The 23,449-nt window shown below is 38.5% G+C and overlaps 3 protein-coding genes across 4 annotated transcripts in view; 1 reads left to right on the top strand and 2 right to left on the bottom strand.

Annotated features, from left to right (window-relative positions):
* LOC141901694 (cleavage and polyadenylation specificity factor subunit 5-like) overlaps positions 1-17,187 on the bottom strand; it is a 35,321-nt gene extending 18,134 nt beyond the window's left edge. The window contains exons 1-7 of one of the 2 annotated variants that reach the window (XM_074789110.1): positions 17,069-17,187; positions 14,627-14,827; positions 13,212-13,275; positions 12,962-13,051; positions 12,655-12,730; positions 12,431-12,545; positions 12,065-12,104 (exon numbers count right to left, since the gene is read on the bottom strand). In XM_074789110.1, the coding sequence (XP_074645211.1) occupies positions 12,074-12,104; positions 12,431-12,545; positions 12,655-12,730; positions 12,962-13,051; positions 13,212-13,275; positions 14,627-14,827; positions 17,069-17,187 (696 nt within the window). In that variant the 3' untranslated portion in view covers positions 12,065-12,073. The remainder of the gene's footprint in view (positions 1-12,064; positions 12,105-12,430; positions 12,546-12,654; positions 12,731-12,961; positions 13,052-13,211; positions 13,276-14,626; positions 14,828-17,068) is intronic. The other variant, XM_074789111.1, reaches the window with a different exon arrangement.
* Positions 17,188-17,617: 430 nt separating this feature from the next.
* Positions 17,618-21,923, top strand: LOC141901870 (equilibrative nucleobase transporter 1-like). Its single transcript, XM_074789408.1, has 11 exons — positions 17,618-17,755; positions 18,144-18,496; positions 18,641-18,687; positions 19,033-19,202; positions 19,297-19,589; positions 19,817-19,975; positions 20,063-20,193; positions 20,398-20,511; positions 20,865-21,033; positions 21,115-21,238; positions 21,331-21,923. The coding sequence occupies exons 2-11, from the start codon at positions 18,150-18,152 to the stop codon at positions 21,493-21,495; spliced, it is 1,719 nt and encodes a 572-aa protein (XP_074645509.1). The 5' UTR covers positions 17,618-17,755; positions 18,144-18,149; the 3' UTR covers positions 21,496-21,923.
* Positions 21,924-21,957: 34 nt separating this feature from the next.
* Positions 21,958-23,214, bottom strand: LOC141901506 (uncharacterized). The gene is made up of 5 exons (XM_074788785.1): positions 23,076-23,214; positions 22,683-22,965; positions 22,342-22,461; positions 22,149-22,240; positions 21,958-22,064 (listed from the first exon to the last, which is right to left on the bottom strand). Exons 2-4 carry the CDS (start codon positions 22,939-22,941, stop codon positions 22,155-22,157), a joined length of 465 nt encoding a protein of 154 aa, XP_074644886.1. The 5' UTR covers positions 22,942-22,965; positions 23,076-23,214; the 3' UTR covers positions 21,958-22,064; positions 22,149-22,154.
* Between the last annotated feature and the right edge of the window lie 235 nt (positions 23,215-23,449).

Raw genomic sequence — 23,449 nt, 5'->3', positions numbered from 1 at the left:
GGCAAGTCCAACACGCCGAGTATGACTACAAAGTTCAAGTAGCCGACGTTTGCGCACAACTATTTCATCAAAGACTTATGATTTATTTGATTAAGAAATACCTAAATCCATGGAAACAACCTCTTTTTTCGGCATTTGAGGAAATTTAAATGCGACGCAATATATTCAATTTGCACATTTCGACAACGCCGGGGTTTATTGAAAAATGTTCAATCTTAGGACGGTGAAGATTTATGCCGCGGGGTTCGGGGATCATTCTTGAAGTGATCGCGTGTCTATTGTGTAGGGATGAGCCCGCGAACAGAAGATTGGATCATTGTGCAATACGTCAAGGAAGCTTTGTACGACGATATATATATATGAAGAACAGCGTAATTACAGAGTCTAACAATGACATGATTACGATGAAGTATGTCGATGATGGACAACAGTGACAAATGACTAGATATTAACTATGTTTACACCACAATTAGCCGGCGTAAAATTCCGAACATATCTCGCATACCACCCCCAACACCTCTCAACCCGTGAGCCAGAGACGAAATATCCTGAGAATGCGACAACTCTAAATTCGGTAAATGAAAATAGCGAAAACGTTGACCAAAAATATGACACTCATAAAGTGCACTAAGCCTATTCTGGCAGGGTTTCTCATGTTCAGGTTCGAATACCTGCCAAAGGAGTATGGATGGGGTTTTACTGGATTCTAGTTATGATAGTGACGAATTTCAAGAAAAGTTGTTAACTACATTAATATGGAATCTGTGTGTGGAGCAGCGACGACCACATAGTGTAAACAACAGATTGTTGTTGATTCGTGTTTACGATGGCGCAGTCTGTGATTCTCAGTCGTATGAGTGAGTGTCACAGACACGCTCACTCTCAGATCAACCTACGTGTTCACTGCTGATAATTAATCCTTGAGCGGCAACAATTTCATCCGTCGTCTGGAGCAGTTTTCAGCGTGCAGACTCACAAGTCTGGTTTAAGTGATGATGAGTCAGTATAATTTACCTGAGTAAATTCTCCAGGGGCACCTGCCACAGTGAGCGCAGATAAACTAACACCAAATATGCCACCTTTAGCAGTTACAAACGATTCTACACTCAGTATGGATCGTAATTCAATTTTTTGTCAAATCTTTCAAATCCAAATCATGGTTGGGTACGTAAAATGTCAATGATTTGCAAAAGCATTAGGTAATCCCTTTCACGAGCTTATGGATACATCTCTAAACTGCATTTAAAGGCTACTCCATTAAAAGCCTAAAAATTCAACTCGTTTTCACGCGACTGTAGGAAAACATGAAACAATTTGATTTATTTCTTTATTCGATGATTTAGCTCGATGTAAAAGCAAACAAGTTTTTGTGATGAGTTTAATATGATTTTGCTACGCAAAAACAAAATTTCTAATCGCCTTAAGCGCGAAAACGATTGTCATCGGGGCAGTGCGCAACCATTAATTTTCCATTGCAAAACACGATTTGCATGCCTGTGTCATCCGATAAGAGACTGATCAAGTCTGTCTAGCAGTCCACACATTTAGATAGCACGCATTCATGTCTTTTCATGGCACAATAACGATCGAAAAATAAGGAAGTTATGAATACGGTAAAGATGCATAAAATTGAGTCGAGCGCGTATTAGAAGACGGTAATTGTCTGGTAAAACAAATAGCCTCACACCTCGTACAAAGCATCGAAGATTCATATCTGTGGATATATTTGACACGAGCGGAAATTCTTGACACGTCGAGAACAAAAAATTGCGCGCGATATTTCACGAAATAGAAAGCAATTTAAATACAGCAGTAAATCATTGTTTAATTAACATTAGTTTCTATGGCGTTTGTTCGCTCCAGAGAAAGATCAATTGTGAGATAATGGCCGACTATCATTTTCTTGACGCTATTGATAATGACAGAGGATGAGAATGGAATCGAGGAATATAACAGATACCAAAATCTTCACGCAACAAATGCCGCAAAATCATCAAATATGGAAATTAATTGCAGTAATAACTGTAACAGGACGCACTAGTTTGTGATGTATATACATGTTAGTCTTCAAGTTGGCTAATTTTACACACAAGTGCTACAAATCAGCATAGAGACCGCATCAAGTTACCTTCTTATTGGCAATACGTCTGCAAAATTAAAGACTCATCGCAATAACCGCACGAAGTGTTAGGCCCATATTTAGAGCGGTCCCTCGGGAGGTGGATAACGTTGTTACGCGTGAGCGCACGATGGCCGTGCTCCGTACTGGTGACTCACGCGCCGTAATATTGTTATCTTACGTTGCAGGACGATCCTTTGTATGCAACTGGCGGACGCTTAATAATAAAAATTAAACCGAGAATTAGATGTGGCAGGTCCGGAGGATGAGACATCAAAACGTAGCGTACGTCACGTGGTGATCGGTGGTAGAGTCATCGCGCGAAGATCCGCGGACTTAGACGCGCTCGTACGCCGTCACAACATCGGCTAGATTCATGAAATAATAACTTTTTTACTATTGTATGCTAATGAAGTCAGGTACGGGGGACGTGTTACTGACACCATCATCCGTATTACGCGGATTTTCCTGTCAAAAACATTATCCACAAGTCATGACTGATGCGGCCGGCAGCGTGTTCTGTTTTTGATTGTTTCTGCAATGAGTAAACGACTGGCGTATGCAATGCCATAAATTAATCATTCGCGGAAGGGAAAAATTCGACAGCGGTCATATTTCTGAAAAAAGTCGCGTCGAGTTTGAGAAAGCGCATTCTTACGTAATCTTCATGAATCACAATTCTTTGCGCGACCATATTTTACATTCAGACATGAATTGATAATGTTGTCTTTGTCGGTGAGACGCTAATACTCGTATTCCGAGCCCAGTTTTATTCGGTATCACAAGCGAGAGTACACAGTCACGACAGACATGTGTGAATTAGCTTTACGCTGGAGTGACTTCGAGAAAGCGAGAAGTTTTATCAGCGTTCTGCCTGATTTCACAGGCGAAACCTGTTTATCACCAGACGTCTACGTCGTCGACCTGAAGTCCATCAAGCTCATCATACTTAGTGTCATCGCATATAAAAACTGCACCTTGTTGCTATATTCATCTTGCAAATGGACGGGATCATTAGCAGCGCTGCCAATAGCTACCTAATCATTTGGAAGTTACTCGCACAGCTCTCAGCAGTTCGTACGTGAGACCATAAAGACATGCCGAATCCATACTTCGCAGAAAGCATTAGAGATAATCTGATTAATTCAAGAAGTGGTTCGTGGTCCACCCATTGGAAATGGCATTTTTGTCGTTAATGAGACCCTGGTTAAGAGGCATCGGCAACAATGAACCGTAAATTAGTTCAATAATTACCCGCGCTTAATCCTGAAAATGACCCAATGAGCAGGTACGCAGAGGTTTAGAGTTTTTTGTCAGAAACAAGTCAGGCTAAGGTTGCCATGCTCATTTACCAGGCCAGTGTACCATTTCATGGCCAACGCGTTTTGTTAAGTGCCAAGCACAAGTTGGAGAATTGATCGATCATATGTATTCTATTGTTTGCTAAGACAGCTCATTTAGAATAAGATGGATGATAAATTCTTGCATCCAACGGAACACAAGTCATCCGTACCATGCTTCTATTGCGAAAACAATGAGACAAGGTTATCACCTTCAATATCATATCAAAAACGATGACGAGACATTTCTCATAATATAAAGCGAATAGCATTGTTTTAAAATTCAAGTCAACGAATCCGCGTACAAACTCGAAACTTTTTACATCTTAAAACAACGCGCTGATTTATTATTCATAAGTTCGGAGAATACTTCTCGCGAAATTAATCAAAAAAACATGTCTGAATATGTGAATTATGCAGTAACGACACAGTGTCGGAGACTGAAATTAGTTAGCATCTGGTTCATCAATAATGCACGCATCTCTTTTCAAGCGGACACCTCGAGAATAGACTGCGATAAAAACTAGACAACTTTTTATGGACTTATCTATCATAAAAGCAGCTATCGTTTCGTTGAAGAGTTCACCGGGTCAAGAAGACAATTTCTCAGTCGGGCAAATTCTGAACAGAATTTTTAGAAAATATTGACAAAAAAAAGGAGTCTCTTACGACGCGCGTGCATAAATCACGGCGTTTTACAGTGTCAATGAGAGGCACACGCTCGCACGTGTGACAGGCATCGGTGCGCTATAATAGTCATACTCGACTTTCTATCGAGGTATTTGATTTCACTTGTGATCACAATAGACGAAGCATTAGTTGCGTCTTGAAAGCAGCTGAAACTCCGTCCGACAGAGAAACGAGCCGTATAAAAATACGATACGTCCGTCGAAAAACAGTCGAGCAAAAAATCGGAATCAACGAAAACCTACCCGGGCACGCTTGCAATCAGTCGCACGACACAAAAGCGGCGCAAGATCTGGGATTAGTAAGAAACAAACCAACATCTTTGTATGCAAATTCGAATGTGATTACTTTAAGATCGAGCGACCGAAGATGACAAAGAAGCTTATCAAGAAAACGAAGCAATTAGCGGAAGTTCGTCGTAGCCATTGTCCGTTAAACGAAGGCATAAATCATGACAACTCGAGCCGAATTAACACCAACTCTGACCGTGTTCTACAGTCGCGATGAGAAAAGAGCTGTGTGGAAATTCAAACAGTTCTTTATTAGAAATCATACTAACTTAAGCAGTACACGAAAACAATTCATTCTTTCAAGCACGAAGATCGTGATCGCGTACGACGCGCAAAATTGGGAAATGGAGCTCATTTCTGGTGTTAGATCAATGTCAGACCCCGAGACAACTATTCCGACGCTTGCAAGTGACAGCAAGACAAAGGACGAAGTTCAGTTGCAAGTGATATAAGATAGATAGCTTCGGCGGGCTTCGGGAGAGGTGGGAAAATGAATGACACATCCGCGGTCAATGCATTGTAGTCTGACTAAACAAGTCTTAATCCACAAGATGATGCAGATCGAATCTAGGCGCATAATTTAACTATAAAAAGTACAATCAGGCTATTGTGATCCGCTATGAGTCGGGCGCGCAGTACCTTTACAGCCTACGATGAGTCAGAAATGGAGATTATAGAAAGTTTTATCCTGATGATCTCTTATTTGCCAATTGTTCTGCAGCGTGTTTTTACAGCTATGACCTCATAACGAAAGGATGACATCATTCCTACGCAAGATTGCTCTACAAATCGACCAACTAATTTCGGGACGCAAACGCCGCGAGATTTCATTTCTTGATTAAAACCGAACATTCTTTCGAGCTTATGATTTTGTTCTATTTCCGTCGCAGCCTTTTTTTTCCAGTTTGGCAGGAGGAAACAAAAGTCTAAGAAAATGAAGACGGATGCGCATCGTTTCATCATCTATCTTCATTCTCTTTTACATGTGCTTACTTTACCCCAGAAATACTGAAAATTCTGTTGATACATATTATCGGCGAGGAACCTACCTCCGACAAGACAATGGACTGACCCACGTCCCGCGAGACGTCTTTCCGTACCCCGCGGCAAATTGCGACAAAACCTGTCTTTTGTAGTTTACGTCTTTGAATGCAAATGCCTTCATTATTAGTGCTGAGTCACGTCATTATTGGTATGACAGTACTCGAGCTCGGCTGAGGTACGAAACATCATCATCTACCAACCAACATCAAATCAATGCAAACAAGTTTGAATTTCAGTAATCTAGTTTGAGATGTATGGGAAACATTATTGAAGTATCAAATGTTCAGCATTTGAACTTATTCAAGTTTAAGTACATTTACAAGCGCAGATTTTCCATTCAACGAGCAGTTATGAGAGGAAGAAGAAGAGCAAATAAATTATACTGAAGAGATTCAAAAAACACACTGCATGTTTTTTATAACATGTGCTACGAATAGAAACTAATAATTCTAAGTAAGAGTCTAAATGACTTTTCCTTGTTCTGTTATCAAAGGAAGTAACACAGTAACACAAACAGTAAAACTAACTTGAAAGTTTATTGACGCCTTGAAAAATAACACACATATATACATACACATATTCTAGCAGTCTCGCACCCATGTACTGATGATGTAGAGCACATCCTTTCAGAAATAAATCAAAATTCATCTAACATAAAATAAGAGTTATGAAGTATATTCAATTACAAAATAATGCCAAAATTTACAATTGTAATTGTTGTTATTAAGCGCCAATATATTGATGACATAGTTCATGTCGACTCACACAGAACCCCTATAACGCGTACTATGGTATCAATGTATATAAACATTATTTTAACATTTTTTACGGCGTCAAAATATCTTCAATAGAGTTCAATAATGAGGCGGTATTGGTTCCCTAACCATCAGTAAAATTACTCTCCCCGCTAGTTTAAACAGTTCGTGACTCATTGTCCTGACCAGGGTGACGATTGCGGCACCTTACAATGACTAGAACAATAGAAGAGGCGTCTCGGCAAAGACAATCAATCTTCTTACATGATACATGAAATTCGCGACTAATATGCACCACTAGGGAATGCCGCAACAAAAATCCGACACAAAATTCTTAAATTAATTTCAGCAAATGGGCTTCTTTTGTTGGCCGATATCCAGAATGTTGCACGTCGCGTCGCATGATTCAATTTACAAAACATTAATGAAACAATAGTTCTGGGACATCTTTACGGAATATTAATTCACTCGCCGAGTGGGGATTCATACTGAATAATGCAATTCGAAATAATGATATATGAAAAGAAAAGTGACACCGTGTTACAGGAAATAAATCCAACCATGAATCCTAACGCGTAATAGCCTGAATGAAAATGTTAAAAGTCACATACAAAAATATAGGTCCATCGCATGTAAATGAATGTGATGGTCACTTCTTGACCATGTAATTTTGACACGTGCGTCTCAGTCGAATCTGTCATGAAAACCAACCTTTTCACAATAGACGCCGCACAACAATCACATGGCTTGAGTATAATCTACTGAGCCATTAATTACTCTATTTTGTTTGAGAATTTTGCCACAAGGAAAGCGGCAACACGCTGAGATGCCACACTTCGAGACGTTGAACAACAATGACCGATACTTACAGCCTGGGATCTCCAACACAATGACCGTTTTGATTCGAATATTGTTGCGTACGCGCATCATTTCCCTCCGACAGACGACAAATTAAGATTTAGTTAATAAAAATTTGGCAATTGTACCACCTACAGTTTAACGGGGTTATTTCGGATCCGTAGTATTGTGTCTTCGAATAAACTAGCCCTTAGCTAAAATTTACTGTCCACTCAAAGCCTGTGCATCACAACATCTGTGTTTGGCCTTAAGGGGATTTAAGCAAGTGCTTCGAACCACTCAGGCAATCGCGAGCGCTCGGAAACTTTTCATCTTTTGCAAAAAATTAAAACGAATCGCGAATCTTTTAAAGAAGCCATAACTCAACTAGTCAAACTAGTCCATATTTGTCAAACAGAACGTGAACAAACATTTTCAAAATGAATACGGATAATCCTGTAGAATATCCGATATAAGGCCTCGCAAACACGAAACAAAAGGTGCAACGTGTACCCGCGGGCGCTCATTCAGAACTTCCAAAAATGGAAGTAAAGATGAAGCCTATCAACGAAGCAGTCTCAGAAATGCAATACAGTGTCAATAATTCACCATTAGAGCCGACCCAATAATTGGTTCAGGGAAACCTATGAAATCAGCAGTCTGTATCAACAGATAAGAGTAGGATAAATGGCAGCTGATTTGTAAATCTATGCATCAGAGATATGAGTGAATTCTCTACTCAACAAGTCAACCGTGCAATATATCATTAATTAGAATGTAGACGCTCACGCGCGGACAATGTGCTACGAATCCTTATATATGAAAGAATATCCACTCGATTCGAAGCCTTTCAACTGATGCATCAAACTATAGCTTCAATCACATGACCATTTTTTGGCCCGACGAAAATGGGTCCGTGTCTTTTTGGCACGACCAAATTTGGCTCGGGCCTGATCCGTGCCAGTTGGGCCTGGGCCAAATCGTCTCGTGTGATCGTGGCTATTGTTTCTTCGAATCGCTGAAAGCTTCGACGCTTGGGTAGATTTACTCTTAATTATAGAGTACTATAAGACATTTCTAAATCTCACAAAATTACCAGCATATTTTCTAGATGGTTGCATACAAATTATTATTGTGGTTATCTTCAAAAAGCAGCCGATATCCAGTGAAGTAGAGACAATAATATTCTGTGAGTCAGTGTTCGTCAACACATCCAGTTCTACTGTCAGCTTTCAATCCAATGTGTCTCCTGTTTACTTACGGGGAGACGAGCGATTGAGCGAGCTTCATCATTGAGCTGTAATGAGAGCATGTTAGTAAGACTGATATACGCTGTTGACTGCACGACAAGATGAACTAAACAAACAACTAACGCTCAATGATAAGACAATGTAACCATTCAATGACTAAGACTGAAACCACAACTACAAATGAATTTCTAATTACAGTCTTGGATCAAACAACGCATTCACATTTTTCATCAGACTGGTCTTAAACGTTGTGGTAGGCGACTTGGTTTTTTTTTGTTACTGCTCAACATACATAAACCATCCGAGATTTCACCTATTAATGACCATATGCTAATGTTCACTGATGCATATCTCAGAAAATGGCAGACACAAAATAATCACTAAATCTTTTCGAAGAACGTTATCATACGATTGTATGACAGTTGATGGTCAGGTGTCATTGAATTACGAGCTAGCCCGTAACACTTCAAATCTCTGATGAATTCTATCTAGAAGCAGACACGTAAACCGCTGGCATCGATTGCCAGTAGTCAATATATTCAATCGAGTTTTTCCACACACTTCACATCGCATCAGTGAAACCAGCTTCCTGCTGTGCAACTACCGATAGTCAACGACTCACGTGCAACTTTCATATGTTTTCTACAGGTTAAGAACTTGTAGGCAAGATTCATGCAGAATTTTCGCGATTTATTGATGTAGACCCAATAAACTAATGGCCAAGTCATTGTTACTAGAAGCCCAATTTGTGAGCCAGTTGGCGATATTGACTTTCAGCGCTAGTGGAACAAAGAAAGAATAGTTCCTTTTAAGGACTTGTTGATAAAGCTTTTATCCTCATTAATTATAAACAGATCCATGAGAACCAGTCAGAAGGGTCGGTGTGTATATTGTACTGCACCAGCAACAACTTGACTGACTGATATTAATCCTTTGTAAAGAAGGTACATTTTGACGCTGAAGTAACCTCATTTTTCTACGATCGATATAAGGTTCACGCCGAACAGAAAAAGGTAGGGCCCCTGATTTTTCAACAGACGAACGATTCTGGAAAAGTTCTGACTTCGGCGTATATCAGAATCGGTAAATGCGAAAGACTGTTTATAACTCATGTCAAGCGGAGCCAAGTTTTATGACGTTACTTTATTTACCAGAGAATGAACACAATCAATAGATGATTAAACGTGCGGAGCCCGATGTTCGTTAATGATTCCAGCTAAGACTCGGTGATTTACCGTTACTCCCAGAGTACCACTTCAGCTCTTTTTGATTTACAAGCGTCCAAGTCCCTCAATAATAGGAATTAAGGACGCAAAATCCAAGTTACGATGATTGAGAATGACTCAACTACTTTACCTGAAGCGTATGCATTATTTTCATCATTTAATGCAGGATTAGTAATGGAAGTCCAAGAAACAAAAATGCCAATGAATTCCTTTAAGTTAGGAAGTCCTATCATAAACAGGGAGTTTCATTGGAATGGAAAATAAATTCTAGGTATTCAAAATAGACCGACACCACCTGCTGTATTCTGCATAACATACCATTGCATACTTTAAACAATTTACTAATCATTAGTGAAATGAATGTCAAGCAGAGGATGGAACTTTTTTCTTCCAAAATACCGTTTCATATTTAAGCGAGAGACTTGTCAGGTAGATCATCACTTTTCGATCTCATATGAATCGACGATATGAATAATAATGAGTAGAATACAGACATAACATCCGGTTAACGACTGACTAGCGGGCGAGCAGCGACAAGCTACAATCAGTATCAGCCATCTGTACGCATGCATTATACAAATGCTAGTGTCAGGAATTATTACTGAACAAATCACAATTAATGGCAACTAAACAGTATTTGCAGCACAATTAAAAAGTCATCATGTCTGATTGCGCATGATCGGATCATGTTTCATTGAGACAGTTCTGCCTTGCAGCTGTTGATAGTGCGTTCAGGTGTACAAGCTTTATACGAGAAGTATGATCAGAATTTAACATCTAAAATCATGTCAAGAGGCACAAATCGAACAGGTTGGCACGAAAGTATCAAATTTCTAACAATGTGACCATTTTTATTTGCTATGCCCTGACTTGCAAGTTGTTTTCCCTGAGTTTATCTGGTAAGAATACAATCAATTAACTATCAAACTGTCTCAACATTTTTCACAGATATTTTACCTTTAACAAAATTACCGGACAAATCCCTTTTTTAAGAGCAAAATTCTCTGACTTTACCCTGATTTCCAAATAAGAGGCCACCTTGGAAAAGTATGTCAAGCAATAGGATACTACCCCTACGTGCCTACCACCACCACTTCCTTGAACGACGCAACACTCGATAACACCAATTTAGTCAAATGAGTGTTAATAAGCTGGAGATAAATAGTGGTCAAGACTTCCGAATTATTTGACATCATCTTCACTCATAACGCAGCGCGTAGTAATCTTGGGTGTTGAAAATCAGAGTAGATACTAGTCGATAAATCTATACCCTGTTAGAACCAGTGATTGCCAATGAAGCACTTGACTGAAAGACACTGGCAAATGTAATAATGACCAGTACACAATTCATAAGTAAAGCACTCATATAAAAAGCTCCTATTACGCACAGAAATTGTTCGTGTGTGATAAGTACAGATTTAGTGAATTACTTTCAGCTCCAAAAATGACAATCGCAATAAATTCCATATGCTATGAACAGACAGTCGCTATATGGCATTTCATACTATACGACGTGATGTGATATTGCAATCTACCACTGGGGAATGAAAGCATTACGCATCCAACGTCGCACTAAAACAATGCAATCATTGAGGATGAATTAGTCAAAAATACCAGGGGACCGAGGGATAAATTCTCTATCGGACATCGGAAGGCGATTACAAAGTATCGGAAGAATGGGCGATGAAATCACTTATCACCGAGATGAGTCATAGGGTCTTATTTCCGTAGTTCATCGATATAAAAACATATATCGATGATAGGTTATCTCGGTTAATTGAATATAATAAAATGAAATTTTATAGAAAATCAAACAATTCATATCAGGTGAACAGAATCTGTTCACTGCGGCATGTTCAATCCTTTCGAAATTCAAAGGTGCACTTCGATGGACATTATATTTTTCAGCACCAAAATCCATGAATATCGGTGTTCCTGCGGATCGTATTCGATCAACATCACTCTAATAGAATTACTCTCCCCAACGACTGAAAGCGACACACTTACAATGCAAATTTAATTTGCCATCCGCTTCATCCATTTTGGAGGTGACAGCGTTTGTAAAATAGTTGTAATTAACGCCGAAACGACTACGCAGCGGTAGTCATTTCAGTAGTCATTTGTAAGTACTCCTAGATTCTGTATGTCAACATTAAATCAATGCTATGGTAAGGCTATTCAACGCGATAACTTTGATGCGTGTGAGTTTTCAATCATACAAATGGACTCCAACGACTACACATTGTTGAATGCCAGCAACAGAGTTCATACCCAGCGCGTTAAAGACAAAAGCGACGAAAACCGTGTATTCAAGGCGGAGTAATGCTTTCACGTGCTGTTAATGCGCAAATCTGGTATTTTAATGAAGGATAACCAGCGTATTTAATCCCGGCTAAAAGCATCTTTGTCAGTAAGCTTTGCGCCCTGAATAGGTTGGCTAATAAATGAGGAATATTAGAATACAGCCTGCGTGTAAACACTGGTAAATTAACGGATTTTTTTTTAATCAGACTTACGCCATCGAATTAACGTTCGAGTTTACGGAAATAAGGCCTCCTACCATGACATTCAAATAGATAAATGGATTTCAACAGACAACCAAAACAACAAAAAAATAATTCACAATTCAGGCTGGTAACGTCTAGTTGAAGCATGCACAAAATATGTGAAATATTGAATAAAATCTGTCAGGTAATCATTGCAACAATCATGGTTATAGCTAGGATAAATCTAGCGATTGATTGGACAAAAGCATGGATTTCTTAACATGTCACCTCAGATACAGTGAATCATAAAAACAACTCTGCCACCTATTGCATTGCGACAGAATCAATCATCATAATCATCTTGGCAGCACAGAACCACATAAATTAACTACTGACCTGCTTAATGTTTGTGGTAAACTAGAAATGATTGGTCCATAACCAGCTGAATTGTCATACAGTTCAAACAATGGTGCTGCAACTAGTTTATAATTCCGTGGAACAGCGAACAATGCTAAACAAGAGAATGACTACTATCACAATCACCATTACAGATTATACATTGTCAAATGGTATTTTTTTAAATGATTCTTTAACATGCAATCAAAAAAATATCTACGCACCTTTTTCAGGTAATTGGACCAAGAATAATTTCTTGTGTTCTTTTGGTTTCGTTATATGAGCTGGTATGTATGGATACTGGAAATTGAAAAGACACTCAAACATAAAGTAAACTCTGTATTCGAAGTCAAACCAGTTGCTCGAAAGTTGGTGAGAGATAAGTTAAACTAGTGGATAGTCGACAAAGTGACGATTAAAAGTTCATTGTAACGATGTTATTTATCCACCGGTTATCTATAACCAACTTTCGAGGGACTGACCCTGGATGTGCTGTAGAATCAGATCCGTCATTAACTGAAATCTATTTACCTGAGGGGGTTCAAAATTAGGCCTCCACCAGCGTGCTGCCACATCTTCGATCACCCAATCAACTGGCACGCCATCTTGACGACCAAGTGTCTATAATTGAACAGGAAAAGCATAGCAAATAAAGTCGGATAAATAATCTAAGCTTCACATACAAAAATAAATGAGAAAATCAGAAATTACATGATATTTAAGAAGAACTGATAGGATGTATCGGCACACTGACTAACTATTATAGATATGAAGAACATACCTCAGTTAAAAGGCGCTTTAAACCAGCGACCTCATCTTCGCCAGAATTCAATTCACCTCCCGGTCTGTGAACGATGACAAATAACGCGAATTTAACTAGGGGTCCAGGGACACCATGCCCACTTGGGAAGTGGTTCCAAATGCTCAACAATCTAAAAATTTCAATATTCAACGCCCCCTGGCAACCATATACAAAACCAATGACCTTGAAACTCACCACAATCATAGAACATGTCAGCAGCTACGATTTTGTAATTGATTGTGATAACAAAATATGCCTCGTTACCAATTTGATATGGAAATACTAAGTTATTCTACTATTCAATGCCCCCTGGAGACCATATTCAAAACCCAATGACCTCAAAACTTACCACAATCATAGAACATGTCATGAACTACAACTTTGCAATTGATCATGGTAACAAAATATGCCTAGGTACCAATATAATAAGGAAATACTAAGTTATTCTACTATTCAATGCCCCCTGGTGACCATATAGAAAAACTAATGTCCTTAAAACTCACAACAATCATAGATGATGTCATGAGCTACAACTTTCCAATTGATTGTGGTTACAAAATATGCATAGGTACGAATATAATAAAGAAATGCTAAGATATTGTATTATTCAACGCCCCCTGGTGGCCATAAACGAAATCTAATTACCTTGAAACACACCACAATCATAGCACATGTTATGAGCTACAACTTTCTAATTGATTGTGGTAGCAAAATACGCTTAGGTATCAACATAATGTGGAAAAACTTTTTCCCATTTACGAATGAGTACTGGTGACACCAAAATGGCCGCCAATTGCGTCATAATTGGCTGATGAAAAATACCTGTCTCAGGTATAAAACATCCCTTTCCAAAGAATACCCATCACAAATTGCAATGAGAAATGGTAAACAAGTAGGAAGCTACAGGACTCAGAATTCGGGCAAAAATTAACATTTTTGGGCACTAAAAAGGTCATAGGACAGCCATCTTGAGTCCGACCGACCCAATTTTTGATATTTTGATGGGCCCTGGGGGGATTCACATATATCCGAAAGCTCAAGGTAATTGATCGAAGCGTCTTCAAAATTTCCCTCAAAAAGTTCAAAAATGTGTAAAAAGTGCTGATTTTGGCGAACAACAATGGCTACCAGTCGGCCATCTTGATTCTGACAGGGCCAGTTTTTGGGCTGAAGATGTGTCTAGGGTAGATACATGTGTAACCCAAATATCAAGACGTTACATTGAAGCGTCTTCAAAACTTCCCAAAATAACTGGATTCCGTCTACGGACGGACGGACGGACGACGGACGAAAAGTGAACGCAATAGCCCGCTGGGACTAAAGTCCCAAGTGGGCTAAAAACAACCGTATTGAAACTAGATATTATGCAAGCGAATGACGAGAGCCCGACTTACAATTTAAAAAATGTCGTTCCCAGCTGTAACAGGAGAATATGCGGTAAACCGTGTTCATGAACGATTAAAACACCTTCCACAGATCTTCTCATTCCAGTCTTATTGAACTCTTCTCTCATACGAGCGAATCGTGCTTGCACGGAATTATCTCTCTCATAAAGAGGTTCTTTCGTTCCGAATGTGTAGTTTGTTAAAGGGTACCTGAGGAAACGATAATATTCTCATAAATGATCGATACGTACATTAAAGTCTAAACTGCATTTTCCGATGAACGGGCAATCGAAGAATGGGGGAAACTGCTGCTGCAGCTCTCACTGAGAACCATGCTCTGTATCTAAAACTGTAGCAGTAGCTGCAAGCTTGTCCTGGTAAGGCACTTGGCAACGGGGAGGAGAGCGTTTTGGTTTTTTAGTCAGAGCGAAGGCCGACCATACGCTGGAACTGTCGGTGGCCATTGCCTGAATCGTCTGTTTGTTCAGTTGATTCCAGTCGAGGATGGATTTGACGAAGAACGAAAATCTTCAATTTGTTCTCCTCTACTTGGTTTCCGATGTTCACCCTCCTCCTCCTGCCCGTCTTTGAGCCAATGATCACAGGTACTTGAATACGGGCGTTGATACTGTAAAGTTAATTGATTATTCACAGCGATACGTATTCCTACTTCGATCATCAGCCAATTTTTCTATTTCTATTCAACAGGTGCCCCTTGTCTATATCTCTACTACACAGAAGAACAGGAATTGATACTATATCTCTTTAATGTTTAACTTACACCCACGGAAGTCAACCACTGCGAACGATTGCCGAAATGAGATTTTTATCCTGAAATATGGCAAACTACCATTATTCAAATTCTTGATTATTATTAGGGAGCGACTGCACTTTAGGTGTCCCTAGCGGTTACACAGGGACTTGTCACAATTGATAGTGAATGAATAAAACCAATATCAATGACCAGGTCCACTATCCCTGTATAATATAAAAACAAGGGTGGCAACAAATTGTCAATCTGACAATGACTTCTCCACTTCAATCGACTGTAATTCCAAAAATTCTCAACCGATTCACATGAAATAAGCTTTAATACAACCTAGAAGACTTTCTGCTTCGAACGAGCCTTCAACCACCACTCTCCGACAATTATCTCACAACGAAATCACCTTTTTTGACGAGAGATAGCTCAAAATGGAGGTCTACCGATTCTATGGTGGACAGCAAAATGGTCGTTTTTTTCACTTCAAACGATGATTTCTATGTGAGATCTTAGAGAAAACCCCAACAAACCATACATTTTTTTAAACTAAGCGGTCATACCTGAACGCTTATCTGATTTATTTGTATAATCCACGCAATGGGTGAGCTCATAAGCTCAAAATCGAACAAATATACGAAAAAGTCACCTCGCACTATCGCGCTGGCGGCCATTAATCACGTGACGTGCAGGTTCGGGCTATGTTAATAGAACCGCGACAAGTCTACGTCTGTAGACTTGAAAAAAGGAAATATTTGCTAATAATACCACCCCTCAGACGAATGTTGCACTATATTTTCATAATACGGATATTTTATTAATTAACAGAACTTTTAATAATTTTTGTAATGTTTTTCGAAATCTCTAAGCCAATCAATGCGCGTGAAATATTTAGCCCGTTACTACGATATCACGTGATTAATGGCCGCCCAGTTGATGACAAGTTGAACGCCGTGTTCGTCCTCATTTTCGATTTTGAGCTTGTGAGCTCACCCATCGCATGGATTATACAAATAAATGAGATAAGCGTACAGGTATGTGAGATAATTGTCGGAGAGTGGTGGTTGAAGGCTCGTTCGAAGCAGAAAGTCTTCTAGGTTGTATTAAAGCTTATTTCATGTGAATCGGTTGAGAATTTTTGGAATTACAGTCGATTGAAGTGGAGAAGTCATTGTCAGATTGAAAATTTGTTGCCACCCTTGTTATTTTATTATACAGTTGCAGGGATACTGGTACCCCCATCATTGGTCTCATCCATTATCAGTCGTGACAAGTCCCTGTGAGCGGTTATGTACCTAACCTTACCATAACACTATTCTTTAATAACACTAGCAACACCCAGTGGGAAGGTGACCTGAACTGCAGTTAGACTATAATGGGGATAGACTATAGAGAGGTAGTATAGTCAGATAGCGACGAGCGTCGGCTGAACTCATCGGGAGCAAATTCATTTTTGGATCTTTGGGTAATTTCATAGATAGGTGGCAGATGATAAACAAGAATACATATGGCTAGTGGATTATCAGTTATTTTCCCAGTATCAAAGCCAATATTCAAGTGCCTGTGCAACGATGAACATTTCGAACAAATAAATGTAAATTTGATTGAATTGATGTTTTGCTTTGGGTTTAGGATCTATTTCAACACGTATTGCGATAGTTACAATATCGGACGAGATATCAATATCTTACAGATTAATTGGTCTATCAGTTCCCGATGGTGGACCAGTGATATATTTACTCTGCTGGCCATGAGCAGGATATTGAGGTGAAGTTTTCGGCCATCCCGAAGTTCTGCCGTGAGCCGCCATCATTGTTATATTTATGCGCATGCGCATTAGCCTATTTCGAAGCGTGAGTGAGTTCGAATCCTGTATTTAATTTCCAATATTCGCGGCCAACTTTTTGTCACCTCTTTATATACTATACCTCATTACTGCTTGATAGAAACATTTGTATCAATTATGTAATTAGTATAGGAAATTTTATGTTTTCTTGATATGTGACTCGTTAGCCACGCCGGTGTTAGATCTTTACCGTCAAGTGCTGCTCCTATAAATCTCGTTAGCGGCGAACATGTCAACTAACTTCACCCCTCAACGTTCATACTGTGGCATGTGAGTAATAAGTTCGTTCGCTAGAACTATCAAATTCGTTGAGATTTGCGACCTTTGATCGAATTTTTTGCAAACAGTAGTGTTTGTTATGTATGTCAAAAGTGCAAAAACAATAAAGACAAAGTGCCAACTGTATAATAAAAGAAGAACACGTGATGAAAATTACTGCACTCTCGACTCCCGTCTCATCATCAATCAGTCCATCAGTCCAGTCCAGTTTGTAGTAGTAGTCAAAAGTAGAATACTCGAATAGAACAGCCGAGTGAGTTTTGTAAAGATCGATAAACCTAAAATGATTTGCCTATTTTTTAACAATTCTTTTTTCAAATTTGTCTTCGATGAGAAAGTGCCACTGTTGTTGTCATTTCTTCATTCATTTTGTCTTTTAACTTACCAGTGCAGCCTACCTTTGTAAAAAAAGGCTTGAGGATTAATGACATAGGGTAGGCCTATGCACATATCTGTGTGACTTTAATCACAATAAAGCCTGATTCGAAACACTGACACTGTTCAATTTTCTCTAGTCAGTAACCTGTCTGTGGTTTAGTTTCACAATTGGATTTTTTCACAAACCATGCTGTTGGTAGAAGCTCACCCAATTATAAAAAGCTTTCCACCAACGATTAGGTAACTAACTGAATTTACTCCAGGTGATCATGGCAAAGAATTTAATGCACCGAGTGATCATAGCTTGGGGATTTGCAGAAGTAGCCTTGTTTGCTGGACAGATATTTGGTTGGCCATCTCTTGAGTTTGTCTTAAGGAAAGAAGGATACTTTGCTTCATATTGTTTGCGGAGCGTGGAAAATGGAACGGAAAATAACACATCTTCAATTGCGAGGAATAGCTCCGACGCCACAGACCTCGATGATTCCTGCCCAGAGAGAGATTTCACATTTCAGCAGATATTTACTCTAGCTACAGTGATCACTGGAGCATCATTGTTCCTTACTGGAGTTCTGTATGATAGGTTTGGAACCAGGATTTGCCGGCTTATATCCATGTAAGTTCATGCAAACAGAAAGATTTCCTTTCTATAATAAGTTAATTTAGAAACAAGTAGTAGCTCAGTCATTGTTATTGAATTTCCATTTCAAAATAAGGTTTCTTCAGTCAATTTTTTATACCGTTGTGTAATTTCTTTCAGAATTGGAAGCCTGGTGTCATTTCTAACGATAGCGTTTATCAAGCCAGGTTAGTAGATAATGATTCCGATTGCCCTATGTTGCATGAATTATTGATTAGGCAGTTGATTTGAATTAGCCTACAGTAGAACTCTCTTAATTTGGATCACCTGGGACTGGAAAATTTTGTCGAAATTAAGCAAAATCCGAATTATATGCTCTCATTTGAATAGAAGGGACTGGAAATTTTTGTCTGAAATAAGTGAAAATCCGAATAAAACCGATCAGAATTGAGTCAGCTATACTGTATCTTGAATCTGATATGTATCGCACTTTTTCTTATTTTCAAAATGGGATTATTTCTTCTTGATTTAGATAAATAAGATTTTGAATATTTTTCATTTTGCTTCTTCAGAATATTCGATATTTACTTATCCCAGTATCATCTTGCTGTCATTTGCCGGATATTACATTTTGTTCACCAATATGCAGATAGCTAATTTGCTACCTGCATACAAATGTACAATTATTGCTTTATACACTGGTGGTTTTGATTCGAGCTCATTTGGATTTGTTCTAGTCAAGGTACCTGAATTGTCAAAGCACATAAATGATATTGAGATATCTAATGAGATAAATTTATTACAGAGATGTATAACGCTATAAATTTTATTTTCAGTTTGCGTATGAATATGGAAACGTTTCACTGCACGCGTGTTTCATTTTCATTGCTGTACTTTTCTCGTGTATGGTAATACCTAGCACGTTCATCTTTTTTCCAAAGAGTCGCATACCGTCACCGGCGCCGCCTGATTATTCCACCAAAATGATGAAACGCATAAGCAGATGTTGTAGAAAGAAGAGCGATACAAATCATGAGCCTGAACAGCAACGGGACGACGAAAATCAAGAAGTGTGTAATAAATTCCTTGATTTACCAAAACACGACTTACGAAGTAAAATGTTCTCAAGGTAACAAATACAGTAGAATCCGCTTAATTCGGATCATTTGGGACGAACAAAATTCAGCCGGTTTATGGGAAATCCGGATTAATAAACAAATGGACTGCAAATATTGTGTGGATTGGACCAAAATCCGGACTAAGCCAATCTAGATTATAAGCGGGTTTGACTGTTGTATTAGCTGGTATATTTTCCACTAGATATTTAAACGTAAATGTAATGTGCCATCTTTTCAGTGCTCCGCATCTAAACCAGCTGCAGAAAAACGAACTTATATTTGGAAAAGCTTCATCATTGTGCGATTTCATCGATCATGATCTGGTGAAAGAAGATCTCGCTGAAACTCAATCAGACAATTTATCGTTATACAGCGAATATGAAACCCGTAATTTCAGGTTCTCACGCAGCTTTCTATTTAATTCCTGTTTAAGTTTCTATCGGGATTTCACTTATTCAGTTGTTGTTTCTACAAATATTTTCAGGCGAATTTTACTCAATCCACTTCTTATCAGTGATGTATTGTGGGTTTGTGTGCAGCGACTTCGCAATTGGTTCTTCATGTCATTATTTCATGTTTGGATCACTGATATGTCAAATGGTGATAAAGCCACTGGTATGTTTGCGATGCTTTCAATCATACAATGGTAGACCCTGCTCAATTTGGATCAGTTAAATCCATGATTTCATCTGATTCAACAGATTTTTCATGAACAGCATTAAGTTCAATGTTTCCAATTGATTCAGCATTCGATACCGATGATAGATGATATGAGATATTATAAATCTTCTCAATATTTTATGTAATATGTCTTTTCAGTCAGTCATTTCACTGGTATCTTCTCAGTTATGTCAATTGCTAGTATGTTCTTAGCACCATTGAGTGGTCGACTTATGGATAGAGTAGACAAGAATGAACATAATCTTAGAATAGGTTAGTCTATAGAAACTTGTGTTGGTTCATCCATCTCCAATCCATCTATCTGTAGATAGAATCTAGTTTTCTGGAAAGGTTTCGACCTTTGCTTTGATGTATTGTCTTGATATGCTATGTATGGCCCCAAGATACATTTGTTGCCCAGAAATTAGCCCGAAGGTAATTTGTTCTTTGAAAGTGACAGGTTCAATATGTTCAACAAGGGGCACTGAGTATTGAAATTGTCAGTGTCAAGCATTCTCAAATGACTTTCAAAGTGGGCATTGTGTCCCTGGACCACGAGTTTACTATGCATAGTGTCGATCGTTTCAGATCAGAAATTCAATGGTTCAAATTGTTTCTTTTTTCAGCGAAGATTAAGGCTTGTATTCCATCATTTGTACTTGATACTTCTGTTGGCTTATTGCTGTCAATTGGTGCTTGTATTCCTGTACTTCCTTTGCAATATGTCACCTGTTTTCTGCACACCGTTCACAGAGCCCTCCTTTATGGGCCTAATTCGGCCTTCATTGCTAAAGTGTAAGTATCACTGACTCCACATAGAAATTTACTATCATTTGTAATAAATGAATCTTAATTCGTATATCATATCTGTTACAGATTTCCGGCTGAGCATTTTGGTAAATTATTTGGTCTGTATATGACGGTTTCTGCATTGTTTAGTTTTCTTCAAATACCTCTATTCCTTTTTGTAAAAGGTGTACTGAACAACAAACCTTTCTATGTAAGTATCATTTACTATGCGTCACGTGCTCAACTCTAGTATATACTTTGACATGCTTGTTTTACCACCAGGAAATCTAATATCATTTTCAGGCGAATCTGATGTTGGTTGGTTTACAAATTATCTCGTATGGGCATCCGTTATACATGTGGTGGCATTGTAAGAAGCTTCGTCAACAGGAAAAAACTCATCTCACCGAACAACAGCAGCCATTCTCGAACGTTAATGGAAACGCACATGTATCTGAACCAACTTGAAGTTACTGTTACAACTTGCAGTAGTTATTGTCATTTTATTATTGTTGTTGTTCTTGTTATGCAGTTCTTATTGTCATTGTACATCTTTGTCAGCTCTATGGACATTTTACCGTAGTTGTGGATGCTCTGGAAGTGAAGCAATTAGTAAAACCCACTCACTTACGAATTTTTTTATCAAAAATTGAAATCATAGGACACAGCATTTTGGACTCTCTCTCTCTAGGGACCATGGTCGGGCCTAAATAAAACGGCTCAATCTAGGGGGCATACAAGGAAGAACAAGTTAATTGAGTAGATTTCTGATTGAGTCGATAATAAGCGGTTCATTAGGCATGAAGTAATGTTCTAGGGAAATTTTTATACATGCTGATGTAATCATTGAATAACCAATTATCTCCATAAGATGTTAATGTTGATAACGTTGTTAACTTGACAATAAAAATAAATCTCTAATTTTTAAACTAACAATGATTTTCAATGTATCATGTTGCATCTAGACAACTACTTTATTCCAGCTTGAGTGAGATGTGATTTATGGAGCAAATCTACATTATTAGAATTACAAGAATCTGAAAAGATAGAAACATATATTCTGAAATGAACCGGACTAAAGCATTCCATCCAAAGTAAATGAGATGCAAGTACGCATATACCTTTGTCTATGTACATCGGCATACTGTCACGCACTGATTCATCATTGCACAATGAGAAGAACATTGCACTGCTGGACATACCAAAGTATGTGCTACAAAATATAAATTATATTAGCCTCGGCTAGCAGTGTTAATGAACAGATTTCATTATACTTTATTTTACATGGATGAGTAAAATGTTAGATTTACTTACTTGAGCTTGGACAATCGCAACTAGTTTGACAATTTGTGACTGGATCGACTGGAAAGCCAGCTGGACAACCGAAACCGCAATCAGGAATAACGCAAACAATCATTGGACGAGTGTCTGGTCCTGGAAAAAACTTTGAGTGATCATTTGAAAGAAAAAACCCATCGAATACTAATATTTAATACATGTACCCCAACCCACTGACCGCCATGAAGGACATTATTAACGGGTTCGATGTTTTTCCCTGGGGAGAGACCAGAGACCTTCAGTCAAGAAAGTGTCGCCACGCCAGGTGTTTATTATGAGATAACTGAAATATTAATGGTTAATGGTTAAACCGTTACCTGGATTTTCACAGTCGCAACTAGTTTGACATTTTGTGGCTGGATCGACTGGAAAGCCAGCTGGACAACCGAAACCGCAATCCCATTGCATGCAAACAATTTGCGGCTCTAGTTCCGGTTCCGGTATCTCAACTACTTCGTTTTTGTTTTTTTTCTTTGATTTTGATTTTTTAGCGCGGCCATGGCGCTTCGCTTCTACATCAGCGATGACAAAACACAGCAACAGTAACACCACTGCGACCCTAAATTCGACCTTCATCCTGATATTTTTTTGGTTATGTGCCTACGATAGAAATAATAGTATAATTAACGTATGATACATATGAATGTATTCCGTATAAATTCAGGACTCGAGAAAACAAAATATTATTTTGCTTAACGACATTTTCATACCTTCGTACGTCTGCTGGATATATGAGCTGACTGATCGTCAGAACGTATTGTACGCTGATAGAACTATCCTTTTATAGATACTGAATTGATTTAAATCAAACGTTCATCGTTGTCATAAACAAGTGGGCAGTCTCCAGATGTTTGTCGACGAATGACGGAATAATTGGCTTATTTCGCCTCAGTTATGACTGTTCCTACACGTATTCGATGCACCGAAAATTTAATTACTTATGCTTATTTTCATAACCAAATATTTGGACAAATAGATCCGTCACGTTTATCTTGTCTCACTTAAAGATATAAGAAATGTATCTATTTATCGTCAACAAAATGTTATAATAGTTCACAATCACGTAATGGTAACGGTAAAATAT

The sequence above is a fragment of the Tubulanus polymorphus genome, chromosome 3 (genome assembly GCF_964204645.1).
Source record: "Tubulanus polymorphus chromosome 3, tnTubPoly1.2, whole genome shotgun sequence".
NCBI lineage: Eukaryota > Metazoa > Nemertea > Palaeonemertea > Tubulaniformes > Tubulanidae > Tubulanus > Tubulanus polymorphus.
Note: the sequence above shows the minus strand (reverse complement) of the source record. Positions and strands in the feature narration are given on the sequence as shown.

Excerpts from the sequence above, each read along its gene's own strand:
- LOC141901870 (XM_074789408.1), top strand. The coding sequence starts at position 18,150 with ATGGCAAAGAATTTAATGCACCGAGTGATCATAGCTTGGGGATTTGCA. Across the intron at positions 20,194-20,397 it reads AAATGGTGATAAAGCCACTG|TCAGTCATTTCACTGGTATC; the intron begins GTATGTTTGCGA and ends ATGTCTTTTCAG. Across the intron at positions 20,512-20,864 it reads TGAACATAATCTTAGAATAG|CGAAGATTAAGGCTTGTATT; the intron begins GTTAGTCTATAG and ends TTCTTTTTTCAG.
- LOC141901506 (XM_074788785.1), bottom strand. The coding sequence starts at position 22,941 with ATGAAGGTCGAATTTAGGGTCGCAGTGGTGTTACTGTTGCTGTGTTTT. Across the intron at positions 22,462-22,682 it reads TTGCGACTGTGAAAATCCAG|GACCAGACACTCGTCCAATG; the intron begins GTAACGGTTTAA and ends AGTTTTTTCCAG. Across the intron at positions 22,241-22,341 it reads TTGCGATTGTCCAAGCTCAA|CACATACTTTGGTATGTCCA; the intron begins GTAAGTAAATCT and ends TATATTTTGTAG.